Source organism: Sesamum indicum, linkage group LG8 (assembly GCF_026168435.1).
Source record: "Sesamum indicum cultivar Baizhima isolate 11 linkage group LG8, ASM2616843v1, whole genome shotgun sequence".
Taxonomy (NCBI): domain Eukaryota; kingdom Viridiplantae; phylum Streptophyta; class Magnoliopsida; order Lamiales; family Pedaliaceae; genus Sesamum; species Sesamum indicum.
In genome coordinates this window covers 21,008,050-21,022,821 of record NC_142664.1, presented here as the reverse complement: position 1 = coordinate 21,022,821, position 14,772 = coordinate 21,008,050, and the positions used below count along the sequence as shown (strand labels likewise).

At 30.6% G+C, this 14,772-nt stretch overlaps 1 protein-coding gene across 1 annotated transcript; it reads right to left on the bottom strand.

Annotated features, from left to right (window-relative positions):
- Nucleotides 1–1,134: 1,134 nt before the first annotated feature.
- On the bottom strand, nt 1,135–9,309 carry LOC105168295 (protein DETOXIFICATION 30). Its single transcript, XM_011088318.3, has 8 exons — nt 8,634–9,309; nt 7,573–8,114; nt 6,483–6,569; nt 5,074–5,130; nt 4,480–4,718; nt 3,864–3,982; nt 3,645–3,731; nt 1,135–1,597 (listed from the first exon to the last, which is right to left on the bottom strand). The coding sequence occupies exons 1-8, from the start codon at nt 9,021–9,023 to the stop codon at nt 1,514–1,516; spliced, it is 1,605 nt and encodes a 534-aa protein (XP_011086620.1). The 5' UTR covers nt 9,024–9,309; the 3' UTR covers nt 1,135–1,513.
- Nucleotides 9,310–14,772: the final 5,463 nt, after the last annotated feature.

The following is a 14,772-nucleotide window of genomic DNA, read 5'->3' as shown; positions in this document are numbered from 1 at the left end:
TTATTTCCCCTCAACCAATTTCCCTTTCCATTCACTCCCCCTCAACCAATTTTTATTTTCATGAACTTCCCCTCATACGGGTAGAGTGAATTTGAACCCTAACATTTCATCCCTCAATTTCTCTTTCCAGCGAACGACCCTGGCTCCATCCTTCTGATCAAAGCTTCGCCTTTGCCAACTCATTATTTCCTCTCAACCAATTTTCATTTCCATTCACTTCCCCTCATATGGGTGTAGAGAGAGAAAGGTGAAAGAAGGTCTTTTTATTTTTATTTTTTAATTTTTTCTTATGTTAACATCCTACAAGGATGCCACGTATTTAATTTGAGCCCAGTTGGTAGTTAGAACCTTAAACCCTAATTTGTTCGGCTAGAATCTGGTATTTTTTTATTAAAAGGACTTAAATTGCCATTAAATTGAAACTTAAAGGATTAAAATTGCCAATCCAATACTTATCAAACTAATTTTACCATTCCTATACATACAAAACTAATTTTATAATTTTACCTATATAATAACTTAAGAACATATATAACTAAAAGATTTTAAGTGACAAAGAATAACAAAATTTTGAAATAATTAAAATCAGTTAATTTGAATTGTGGGTTATAGTGCCCATATTCAGTATTTTTCTTTTTCAATTTTCTCCCAAAATTTCATGCTATTATTTGAGTCATACCATGCTCACAATCTATTCAAAAGGTATTGAAGTAGATGGCAAAAATGTATTTTTCGTCTATAATTTCTGGTACTTTTCGTCCACTTTAATTTTAATTTTATAATTGAGAATATAATTTTTTTAAAAAAATCACATTTTTCTCGTACGGATACAAGCTTTAATAGCAAACGAATTATAATTTATTCGGAGTTCGGGAGGAAAAATATTTATAGACACTACAAAAAGTAAACTCTATATGCTAATAAATTACTACAACTTAAAAACCTCAACGAATCAATACTAACTACCATAGTCAACCAAAACAATGCGGCAACTTAAGTTTTGACTATATTTAATTAATTTCCATCATGATTTTACATATAGTCATAATAATTTGAAATAATTTCAGTTAAATCTAATAATTTGATCTTATTAATAGAAATAATGACTAACAACTATTGCACAAATATAATTAATTAGTATTAATTATGAATTTTTATTTTTAATTATAATAATTAATCATAACCAAAAGTTATATCTGGTTTGGTAAGATATTCACCAAAAACTTTGAAGCTGATCCATATGTTACAAGCAACTCAGAACACGAATTTACAATCCCGACCGCACCGACCTCCTTATTTCTTCTCTTAATTTTTCAACCAAACACTAGGGATGTTACTATCAGAAAATCGTAAATGCTTCTCTATGCACCAAGTTTTACACATCACAAGGATAAATGCGACTCACTCCCAACTGCAATATACGATTTATGAACTCACATATACGTACATATATATATATATATGCAAATATGATTATTCAAACTTCAAAAGTTGATATAAATATTTCTACAGTTTAAATGGTTAATTTCTCGGCGCTTTGTCTTTTAACATCTATTTCGGCTCTCCAGTGCCTGATCCTTTGAGCAGAAATAGAAGCCTGGATTAATAAAACCATACAATTATTAATTAATTATATAAAAAACACAGAAATATTTAAAATTAAAATGAAGGGTAGTAAATTACAGCTACCTCTTCTAAGATTTGGCATAATTTTAAATATTCCTTTATTGTTTGAAAAATAAAAATGCCCAAATCAAATGAAAAATAATTATGTAGTCCTACATGATGTGATAAAAATTACTATTTTACCATTGCTGATTTTTGTTTTTGTTTCTAAGACAATGAGAAAATGAGTAAAGTAAATAATTCATACAACATATTAATCTATAAAAATATATTTAAAAAATTTGTAAAACATGTATGTAGAATTATAATTCATAATCTAAAAAGAAATTTTGTTCAATTCACCACAAAAAATTAAATAAAAACCTAATTAACGGAATGAGTCATTGTTACGTTAGACGGATGTTAAAATCAAGGAGTATTTATAATTTTTCAAATAACAAAAAAGTTATTTATAATTATATCAAATCTCAAAAAAATTCATTGTAATTTACTCTAAAATAAAATAAAGAGCTTAGTGCTGCATAAATAATTAATACCTCTTTGTTCCAATTACTTTTGTAAACAATCCAAAAGATCATCAAAGTTTGTACTATCATTTCTTATACCATTCCATATCATATAGGAAAAATTTCAATTTTCGTTCTATAAGTTACCTTATTTGTGATTTTGGTCTCATTATTTTACGACTCAATAGATTTAGTCTCATAAGTAAAAAAAAGTTGCAATTTAGATCCCATTACCCATTTTCGTTAAATGGTGAGCGGAAAGAGCACGTGCATTGCTCCTTCTGTTAAAAAATTAACGAAAATGGGTAATGGGACCTAAATTACAATTTTTTTAGACTTATGGGACTAATCGTAAAATAATGGGACCAAAATTACAAATGGATAAGTTATGGGATGTAAATTGCAATTTTTCTATCATTTGTCATTTGTCATTTGCTTTCTCTTATCTTTTAAATGTTTCTTTCTTTTAATAATCAACAAATCAGATCGATATGAACAACTACTCTAATCAACATATAGAAACATAATGGAAGCTAACAAAATGAACTCATTGTTAGATAAACGTTAAAATCAAAAGTGTATTTATAATTTTTCAAACAATGAGAAGATATTTGTAAATAACAAATTTCAAGAGATCTGATTGTATTTTACCATTTTTATTTGGCTAAAACAACTAAAATCCTATTTAATTTAAAATAAGTAACTTTTTTGATACAGAAATATACACACAAAAATAATTATTTTGTTGAAACCAAAATTTTATTTAGAGAGAGAAGAATAGAGATGGAGAAAGTATTTTGGTATGAATTAGACAGACTTGTACATTAATTGAAAATGATCCAACTTTTGAAAATATTAATAAATCCTATTATTTGAAAGCAGTAAAGAGGACAAGAGCTACAATTAACATGTGAAATTAGGTCAGTTGGACATGAGCCATGTAAACATTTTTTGTACAAGGTTACAACCCCATTTGCCATTTCTCATTCGCCATTTGTAGAAAAAATTGCAATTTACATCCCATGATTTATGCATTTATAATTTTGGTCCCATTATCTTACAACTCAGCAGATTTAGTCCTATAAGTCCAAAAAAAAATTATAATTTATATCCCATTACCCATTTTCGTTAAATTGTTAATAGAAGAACGTGCAATGCACAATTTTGGTCCCATTATGTTACGACTCAGCAGATTTAGCCTCACAAGTCAGAAAAAGTTGCAATTTACGTCCCATTATCTATTTTCGTTAAATTGTTAACGGAATGAGCATTCCACGTGCTTCTTCCATTAACAATTTAATGAAAATGGGTAATGGAATGTAAATTGCACTTTTTGTTGGAATTATAGGACTAAATCTATTTAATCGTAAAATAATGGGACCAAAATCGAAAAACGAATAAGTTATCGAATGCAAATTGCAATTTTCTCGAAAAATTATACCAAATTAAAAAAAATTCATTATAATTTACCCTAAAATAAAATAAAGAGCTTAGTGCTGAATAAACTAATACCTCTTTGTTCCAATCAGTTCTGTAAACAATCCAAAAGAGTATCAAAGTTTGTACTATTGTTCCTGATACCATTCCGTACCATATACCCTGAAAATTTAATTATTAGCCGTCAATATACACACATGTTTTAATAAAAATGGAGTATATATAATTTCGACATATATTGAAGTATGATTAATTCAAATTTATTTTAAATATAATCTATATGTGTGAACTTACTCTAACACCCATGTCGAGTTTGTACCCCAGCATTAGACCCAAAGGAACACCAAATACGTAGTAGCATACGATGTTCACATACGCAATCAAAGATTGCCATCCAGCCCCAATAGCCACTCCTGCATCCAGCCACAAATATTTAGTGTGCATCTCATGACTTTATAAATACTTTAAAATTTATAATAAAATAGCATGTTAGGGTTTTATTTTATTTTTATTATTTATAAAATTGCAGCAATTTGTTTTCTGTTTAGCCATATTGATAAATAAAATTATGATTATAATTTTATGTCATTAAAATATGATTTTTTTTTGTCATAATTAAGTATTACGATTAAAAGTAAAAAATTATGGGGAATACTAATTGACAATGATTGTGCAACGGCTATTAGTCGTTATTTCTGCAAATAAAATCAGGGTTAGTTTGACGTTTTTAAAATTTATGGCAAATGGTTTGACCGTAGCTAAAATTATAGCAAATGTTGATAACTACCTCAGAATTTAAGTTTTTGCATTGATTTTGTTTGATCGTGGTAGAAAGTGTTGATTTATTATAATTTTAAGACGTGGTCATTTATAATGTAGAGAAATTTTTGGTAGTATGTAGATAAATTACCTGATAAAGCAGGTTGAATGCTGTTGACGAGAATGCAAAATGCAAGCAATGGTGAGAGATCGTAGACAACTTGTTTGACTGCTGAACTTTCAGTAAAGAGAGAAGGGTATTGTCCCTGGAAGATGAGAATAAGGATAGAAAAAAAGAGGCCAATCAAGAAGGCTGATATCACCATCACCACCACAGAGAATTTTGCTGTTCTTGGATGACCTGCTCCCAGTTCATTTGATACTCTTACACTGCATAATAATTTTTTTCGAAAAGAAAAGAAAGGAAAAATGAGAAATTAATTTATACTGTCACGTGATTGTTTTACTTTAATTATCTTGTGTTTAATTGTATTTTATAATTATATCATTCCGCATTTTAATTTTCAAAGTTGGTCAGAAAGTAACATCATAATTCTGGCCCACTTTAAAAATTTATGTTATTTTAAAATTGCGAAATTAAAAATATGGGAAAGGACCATTTACAATGTTAACTGTCAAAATTATACGACTAGAAATATAATTAAGACATTGATTAAACTTAATTAATTTTAATTTGAATAAGAACTTTAATTTCCGGTATATGAATGGTTGCGGAAATAATTACCTTATTGCTGCGTTGAATCCGATGGCTATCATATTTGTCCACCCCATTATGTTTGTGCTGCAAAATTAAGTTAAACGAAATGATTTGATATATATTAGTTGTAAGGTTAGTAATCACTGTGAAACAGTAAATCTGTTTTTCATCACTGTAACGCACTGACAGAGACTTCGATGACACTAACGTTATTCCCAGTAAAAAAACAAGAAAGAAGGTTAGTATGTGCTTAGCGTTATTGTGGTCGTCCACATCAAACCAGCCTTTGTTCGCCACTCCCACATCACTCTACAAGCTTCCAGATTAGTTGACCTCAAACTCTAACTTAAATTGGGTTTAGTCATATTTTAAAAGGTTTAACGCAATTTTTTTGTATTTGATATTGCAAATGAGTAAATTATTTTTTTATAAAAAATAAATAATAATTTATTTTACAGTATAAATTAGAAAGAAGTAATTTATCCTCTAGACTTAAAAAAATATAGGAGGTAAATTGTAGCATTTTAAAAAATATAGGGAAATAAATTGCTAATTTTTTTCATAAAGGGATAATTTGCTCATTTGCTATATTATAGAGGGGTTGCTTGCATTTTTTCCGTAATTATATTACATGTATAACACATTTATCATGTAATTAATGTGTAATTCAAAAAAAATGATCAACCACATAATAAATATAAGGATAATTACATTTAACTCCTGATCTATAGTTTATTTATACAAATTATTCCTGTCTTTTGCATATTTATAGAAATTACCTCTAACAACCCAAAAAAAAATAATTTATGTAATAATATTAACGTTCTTGGAGGTGTATGTGTTATTTTTAAAAAGTAAAAATGATTTGTGTAAATGATGTTGAGGTTACTAATGGTTGTATGTATAAATTTTCAAATTAATGGAAAAGATAGTTTGAGTAAATAAATCATATATTAATGAATGTTAATGTATATATCACACTAAGATTTTCATCCTAAATTTTAGTAAAAAAAATCTTCATAATTTCAAAATTTTCTTGAAAGAATATTCTTGTTTTAATTAGCTAGTAACCAAATCTCATAATCTCAAACCCTAGTTTTTCTTGGGCACAAGAAAATCTACCCTTTTAAAAATATAATATAAAATAAAATGTTATTATTTTTAAATTCTCTAACCTAAAAATCTGTACCTGCTAAAAAAGAGTGCTATTGTTGGATGTTTCTAGACAAAGGGACACTCCACCAGAAAACGGAACATTCTAGGACAATATATTGGGGTCTGGACAGGATTAGATTATTTTTATGTATGTGGCGGATACAATCTCCTTTGTCAAATCATGACAGTATCATGGGTGGTAATAATTACCAATATTTGAGGTTAGGATTAATTAGCAAAGAAAAACAAATAAATAATCTGAATAAGCATATGATACTTACCATACAGATAATGCAGCAACAGAAACTTCTGCGTCTTTCAAATATCCAGCGAAGAGAACCAGAGCCATAAAATACCAGGTTTCTAAGCTGTCGACATATGAAGTAAGAACCAAATTTCATTTATTACCAAAAGTACTTAATTTCGGAGAAGAAAAAAGAATTAGAAGATTTTCACAAATACATGCAACAATGGTGTATATTTCACCATATATATATAGGATGTTAAAAAAATGCTAAAAGATGAAATTTTTTTTCATTTACCAACGACTGCTTTCTATCCAATGATTATAATTCAAAATTTTTCCTACAATCATACCTTTTTTTACTTATATATATATATATTATTTTTTATCCCTTACAAGTATATAAATATTACTATAAAAATGATGGATAAGGGGTAATTAAAATTAAAATTTTTTATATTTTTTTTGTTGATATCAACATTTTTTGTCCACCTAATGGGAAGGGGTTAGTTGCAAATGGAGAATTTTTATTATCAAATTAGTAAAATCTTTTCATAAATTTTTTATTATATTTCTTTTACTCATTCATTATTTAACTTTGAATCCGTAAAATATAATAAAATTCAAACTATTTAATTGACTAAATTATATATTATTATAATTAAAAGATATTTTTTCCAATTAAGAAAATTTTAATTAAACTTACAAGTGCAAAATTGTTAGAAAAAATAAATTCTTTGAACTATATACATTTAATATAAGGACAATAAATTATAAGGGTTAAGTGTTATATTTGTTAGTTTGGGAGTAAATGTTACATTAAAAATAGTTCAGTAGGTCGAACAAAGTGTCTTTTATCCTAAAGATTATATATATAGAAAGATACATTTCTCCTAGTGCCATATATAATTTAAAAATATAATAAATAAATAAAATGTATACTAACATTTGGTACTTATTGACTAGTTAATTTTGAAATGATTAGTTCAAATTCCGGGCCCTAAAGCCCTTAAATAAAGCAGTAAGAGTTCAATTTTATTTTTTTAAAAAATAGAAATAAATGGAGCATTCTTGTACTAAAGTCTGAGGAAATTTGACTCAAACCATAAACTAATAACATCACTCACCACAGCATTACGGCCGATGCAACAGATAACCTAACAAAACCCCACAGATTCTGAAATGCCCGCAATGTGAACCCTGTCCAAGCTTTCCCGCATGTCCCGCTTAATATATAAATCAGCTGAGCCACCACTATGAACCACCATGAAGCGTCCAGCATCGCCGCCCCGCCCGCCATTCCCCACCCAAGTTTCAGCATCAGCAGCCAGCTGAACACTATATGTAACCCCAACGCCACCGCGGAGATCAAGGCCATGGCCATGATTTTGCTCTGCGCCTGCAAGAACTTGGCCGTCGGAAAATTCAGGGCGTAGGCGAATAGCTGAGGAATCATCCATAGGGCTAACTTTCCGGCGGCCCGCGATATGTTCTCTGTCTGCCCGATCAGTAGCAGGAACGGTAATGCGAAAATGTAGAGAAATGTTAGCAGACATGAGGTCCCGAGAAGGATAACCCATGATCTCTGCAAATAGACGCCCAGCATTTCTAGCTGACCGGCCCCGTAGGCCTGCCCGCACAACGTTTCCACCGCACTTCCCATTCCCAGCTGCTCGAGAATTACTCATCCAATTAAAAACCCGGATCCATTTTCAATTCCACCACGATATATACAAATAATTTCAAATAAAATTCTGAAAAAGTGAAGAACATTGCAATTTTGGTCGTGTAAACTTTTTTGTGCACTTGAAATTCATTTTAGCTATAATGGATAATAATTTTAAAAAAATGGCTTATAAAAAATATTTGTTGCTGAAAAATGGTAATTTAGCCTAAAGATGTCTCAAATTTGCAGCTTGTGACATTTTCCGATCAAATTTGTAATTTTGGCTACATGAAGTATCTTCAATGTGTCGTTTTTTAAAAATTATTGTGTTTCATTGTCAAAATAAATTGTAAGTGGATTAAAAGTGCTGCGGACACTTACAAGGCGAAAAATACAGTTTTCCTATCTTTACTCAAAATGGTAGAAAAATCAGGAAAAAGGAAAAATATAACACATGCAGGTGTATATGGAATCAATGTGAGCAACAATATTATCAAATATTTATGTAAATGGTTGTCTTACCAAGACGCCGAGGGACAAACCGGCGATGACAGAGTTCTCAATGGAGAAGGCGTCGAGCTGGAGGGTGCCGACATGGCCGGCGAAGGTTTGGGTAAAGGCGCCGAGTGAGTACTGACATATGTTGGTGAAAATGGCGGGGCCGGCTAGGTACCAGAGCTTTCTCGACTCCACCAAGAATTCGAAGAAAAACTGGCGGATTCCTGTGATGGGAGGGATGTCATCGCTGTCAATCACAAAGGATGCAGTAAAAGACCGGTTTCTGATAGAGTGCGTTTGCTGTTCCCCGTCTGTGTCCGAAAGGAAAGACGATGTGAAAGAACGGTTTTTCACGGAGTACACCTGTTCATCGTCTGAGTCCGAAAGTAGTGGCTTCTCCATAGTATTCTCCATTAATTCAGAGAGAGAGAGAGAGAGAGAGTATGAGAAAGAGAGAGAGAGAGAGATATTTTCGTTAGAATTGGGAAAGATGGATGGATTCTATGCAAGGAGTTGTAGCTGTATATATATAGTGGGAACGAAAATTCTGGGATGTGTGGATGATCACTTGAGTTGAGATTATGTAATGGGGGAACAGTGAAGTCGTGTAATTAAAGAATGGGACAGCATACGATGGAATTCTTGGGCAATGCTCCTAAATTATGGGGGTTGAAATCATGAATGGTAATATTTTGTCTACAGAGATGCTAATTTAAGACCTAATTTAATACCCCTGACTGTTAGTCAAAAAGGACTCAGACGCTTCCCGAACATACAAAGCTTGATCGATCGTTGATTTATACCCACCAAACACAACGACGGCTATATAAAGTGTTCTGACTGGTATGTGAAATCCTTGCATGTGTTCACATACTCTAACATCGAGAAAAATAATTATGTATTAAAGTTAAAAGTTGAAAATTGTGGCAGATATTGATTAATAATAGCCGTAAAATGTATATGAATTGTCATTTTTGCAAGTATTTTAAACTTTTAGATATAACTAAAGATAATGACAAATAATTTTGTTATTGGTAAAATCATGTCGAAAACTTTAATTTTCGCATAATTTTTTTTACCACCGTAGATAGTATTTATTTCACATAATTTGTAACTCGTAGTTACTAATAAGACAAAATTATTTTTAGTCATAAGATAGTGAGTTTAATACTTTTAGTTCTCTATTTTATGAAATTCTTAAAAATGGTTCTTAAGTTGAGAACACTCAATGTTTAGTCCCATAAATTTCATAGAGTATAGGAATAATTAACTATATTGAACTTTCTCAATTTCGAGACTATTTTTGAAAATTTAATAAAGTAGAGGGTTAAATGTGTTAATTTTTTTTAATTTTGAGATTATTTTAAAAATTTTATAAATAGAGAATCAAAAGTATTGAGCCTCTTGTCCTATAGGAGTAAAAGTGTAATTTCACTAATTTATTTTTAGAAAATAATATATTTATTAAACAAATTAATAAACATAAATATACATTTTGTCATATTCTTTTAAAGAAAACATATTCAGAAAAACTATTTGATTACTCATTTTTATCTAAAAGAATAAATAGTTAATAATTTAATTTTATTACCAAATTAGTAAAATCTTTTCATAACATTTTTTTCTTGTAGTAAAATGCGTTATGGGACCAAAAGTGTTACTTTGTAGAAGTTGCGGGATCAAAAGTGATAATCCCGTAATCAATAGGATCAAAAATGGAAATGCCTTAATTAAGTTACGGGATTAAAAGTTCCATTTCCGCTAATAGTGATGGATTAATCTAATTTATTAAGACACTGTTATACTTAAAATTAAATAAATAAATAAATCGATCAAAAGATGTGAATCCAGAATGTAAACGGCATACATTAAAGCAAAATGAGAAATATTCACACAAGCGACAGTGAAATAAGCATTGACTTCAATCAATCAGGACTCCACTTTTCCCAGAAATGTAAGTTGCAATCAAATTGCTTAGCAAAGTGGAGCAACATTCTTAATCAACTGTGTTATGTCTCATCTTAAATATATTGACGGCCATGAAATAGACAGCTTATAAGTTTTTGCTAAATGATTTAATTATATATAAGAACGTCCTATCGATATATATATATTTTTTTTGGATAAGTTTTTTATAATTGAATTTTTTATAAGTTAGTAGGCAATTCTTATGTTCGATCGGGTTACAATTTCAATTTGCGAGAAGTGATATAAGATCATTCGATCGTCCAGAAGAAGTGGGAACTGAATGCTGCGTAGAACAAAGTGCTCTGCAAGTGTGAGCTAGTTCTTGAACCTAAGAGGACAAGTTCTATATATGCAAGAAGTACATCTTGAAGTCAAAACGAGTCGTACTCTAGAATTCTGATACTTGCCGAACTGATCATGGGTTATGTCATGTTACGACGAGAGCTGATACATGACTGATTTTAGTACACCGTTCTATAAATTAAGAATTTTTTGTGTGAATATTGTATAAATTTATCTATACTAATATAAAAAAAAAAAGTTCCTTCACACTCTAAAACGGCAATTAACGACACCATCACACCAGTTTTTTATGAAGTCAAAAATATCTTTCAACTGATTAGATAACTAACTTATTCAACTCTTCAAACTTTACATTAACTAATAAATTATTATTTTTTCTTTTCTTAATGTAATATATTGATTATCTATATTGTAAATAAAAATGGCCCAAACCATTGGCAAGGCTCTTGCACTAGATGGCTAAACTCACTAAAGCCCATCAGGTCACTTAACCCACTAACTCGGCCCACTAAAAGTTTGACCCGTCTGCTGCCTATTTTAACCTCCCTCACTCTCATTCTCTCAAACCCTAATCCTACCCCTTAATCCGTCGTCTGTCTTCTCTCTCCCTCATCCCAAACGGCCCTTTGGATCTCCCCCTTCTCCTCATATACCTCTGTAATTTCTCCTTCTCCAACAATGGCTATTATACGCTATTTAATGTCCAACCTCTTTATACGGCTGGTACGAAATGGTTCATGGTATCAGTTGATTTATGCCCTATCTTCTTCTTCCCTCTTCTCTGAGATTTTACCTAGTCCTTCATGCTCTAAAAGCTTGAAGTCACAAGATTAACTAATAGCCTTTGTGGCAAAACCTTGGTGGCTCTGAAGCCTTAGTGGCCGAAACTTGGTGGGTTCTGTAAATAGCCTAAGTGGTGTAGCCTTTGCGGCTCTGTGAGTTTAAGCAACCGTGTTTAAGGGTTGTGACCTTTGGCCTTCATGGATTAAGGATCTTGGCTATCTGAGCCTAAGATAGGGTTACTCTGTTATATTCTTTGTCTCTCTTATTCTACAATTTTTAGGGTTATTCTTTGTATTGATATTTCAGTTTACTAGATTCATTGTAATTTGTTATAGGGGTTTGTTTAACCCAAAAGGACCGATACACACCTTACATATATATTTTATCCTTACTTATAATATATTTAAAATATAAAAAATTAACTATTATATGCATGCAGAAACAACATGCTACCACGGGTAATTTATAATAATTCGTACCTATCTGTTGATGCAACTTGGTTAATGATGTCACAAAGCATCATAAAACATTTGATGTGTGCTACACTACTTCCTCTATTGATGGTTAATGTTTAGATATTATTGTATAATTATAGTATATGAATGGGGGAATTGCACTTTTGATTCCTACACTGTCTGTTCACTTTTGGTACCTCTTAAATCACATGTTACAATTTTTATTTTCCAACTAGCAATTTTTTTACGATTAACGATTTTGGTTATGTAACAGAAAAGCCTCACTGACAGGCTCGTAAAGTTGAAAGTAGGAAATGAACTTAGGCTCCATTTACTTTGATATATTAGTCTGTATAAAAAAATTAGTATTGATTAATATGATGTTTACTTTCTTATACGGGGCCATGTACGAATACAAAGCCCGGTATTATTTACTGTTTCATTTATATAAGTAATACCACCTAAAGAGGTGGTATTAATTTAGTACAAGGCTGGCCTTTTTTTTAATCTTCCAAAATAACCCTTTACTTTGTGTCAAAAAGTGTTTGCTGGTACATTTTGTTTCTTGCACACATTTTTGCACTCTTGGAAGTGGTCTTCCATTTTCTTCCTTCCTCAAGCATCTCCTACCATCTCTAAGTTTCACTTTCTTGCCTTTTCTTTTTGTGAAAAACTTGAACCGAAGCTGAAAAATATAAGACTGAAGTTTTGGTGACCTTTGGAGACCCATTTTTCCAGATTTTTGGGTTACCTCCATTTCATATTTAATTTATGTTTGTTTTTTTATTTTTTTGGGCAAATTATGGTGCCGAAAGTGAAATATGAGCTCATCGTCAAGGTAACTTATTGTTATTTTTTTATTATTTATTTTATATGAAATGGTACCTCTTTTTTATTTTTTTAAATTTTTTCTGAAACATTACTTGTTTGTTTCTGTGTTAAGTTTTTGTGTTAGATTTTTGCATAAATTTTAATTGTTCATATATGTCAGACTTCCATGTTCCTGTGCTGCGTTATATATCTTATTTTTATTAGGATTTTGTTGTTTGATTTTTGCATGGTATATAGTGTGTATTGGGTATTTATTTTGTCCTGGTTATTTATTTTAATGGGGTATTAATTTATATATAGTTTATTTGTGACAATTACATGATACACATTTTCTTCATATTATATAATATGTTCTTTTATTTTTTTTTTGTTGGGTATTTTAGGTTACACTTAAAATCGAAAATAAAATTAAATTATATTTCCCCCAAGTATTGATATGTTGTTTTTTAAAAATAAAATAATATGTAAATATGATTATAATTTTAATGTTAGGGTGCGGTATCAAGAGAAGTTAGGCTCTTTGAGTAGAAATGATTTGAAAGATTGTGCCTTATCTTGCAAAACCAAGACCGGTTAAAGGAAGCTAAATATGTTTCAATTAGTGAATAGGTGGCGATGTTCTTAAGTGTGTTAGCACATTATAAGAAAAACTGTACTGTTAAGTACGACTTCATTCGGTCTTCTCGAACAATAAGCAAACATTTTCATGTTGTACTAAATGCCGTTTTGGGACTCCACTCACTATTGCTTGCCAAACCTATCTCGATTTCAGCCGACAGCAATTGCCCCAGATGAAAATGATTTGAGGTTAGCAATTACATATGAATTTGTGTAACCATTTATATAAATGCTAGTTATTTGAATGCTTAGTAATCATAGTTATTCAAATTAATTTTAAAAGGATGTTTGGGTGTATTAGATGACACTTATATTGACGTAAGCGTTCCTGTGAAGATAGAGCTCGGTACCTAACCTATAAAGGCTCGATTGCAGTCAATTTACTTGGTGTGTGCAATAGGTACATGCATTTCATATGTCTTAGCCGGGTGGGAGGGTAGTGTGGCAGACAGTAAAGTGCTTCGACATACAATTAGTAGGCCGACATGTCTAAAAATATCAAGAGGTAAAAAAACAAAGGCTAATTCATTGTCTTCTCTTTATATCATTGTTAGCACCATTGAGTATCTTTTTAACGTGTCTAAAAATTATACTGATATTTTTGTAGGAACTTATTATTTGGTTGATAGCGGGTTCAATGGCGAGGAAGGCTTCTTATCACCATACCGGGGAGTGAGGCAGCACTTAAATTACAGGGAATTATGCAAATTAACTATTCTCCAATTAATATGAATGGTTGCATGTCAGCTTCATTTTTTTGGTGCCAACCATATTTCGGTTGGTTGATAATTTTGAATTTATGTTAAACCTTGGATTGCTTTAGGAATTCTTTTTAATTTTATAGAAGTACAAGTTAGGTTGCTATTAAGTAATAATCATTACATTAGCCTAGTTCGTTAATTTTATTTTGTGGTACAACTCTGAATTGCAGTAGGAGAAATATTGTATTTATTTTATACAAGTACAAGTTAGTTTTATGTTAAATAATGGTCATTAAATTGCCTAAGATGCATACCAAACTGTAGAATATTTATTTTATATAAGTAAATGTCAGTTTTGTATTTCTAAATAGCCGAAACATGATGATGCATACAAAACTGACGGGAGACGCACGAAACTTTAGAAAATTAAATTTCTAAGTAGCCCAAGAAAATGGCGGAATCTAGAGTTTACAAGTAGTAAGACTTTTCATTACATTCATCAAA

Excerpts from the sequence above, each read along its gene's own strand:
- LOC105168295 (XM_011088318.3), bottom strand. The coding sequence starts at position 9,023 with ATGGAGAATACTATGGAGAAGCCACTACTTTCGGACTCAGACGATGAA. Across the intron at positions 6,570-7,572 it reads GCATCGGCCGTAATGCTGTG|CTTAGAAACCTGGTATTTTA; the intron begins GTGAGTGATGTT and ends ATATGTCGACAG. Across the intron at positions 5,131-6,482 it reads GTTGCTGCATTATCTGTATG|CACAAACATAATGGGGTGGA; the intron begins GTAAGTATCATA and ends TTAATTTTGCAG.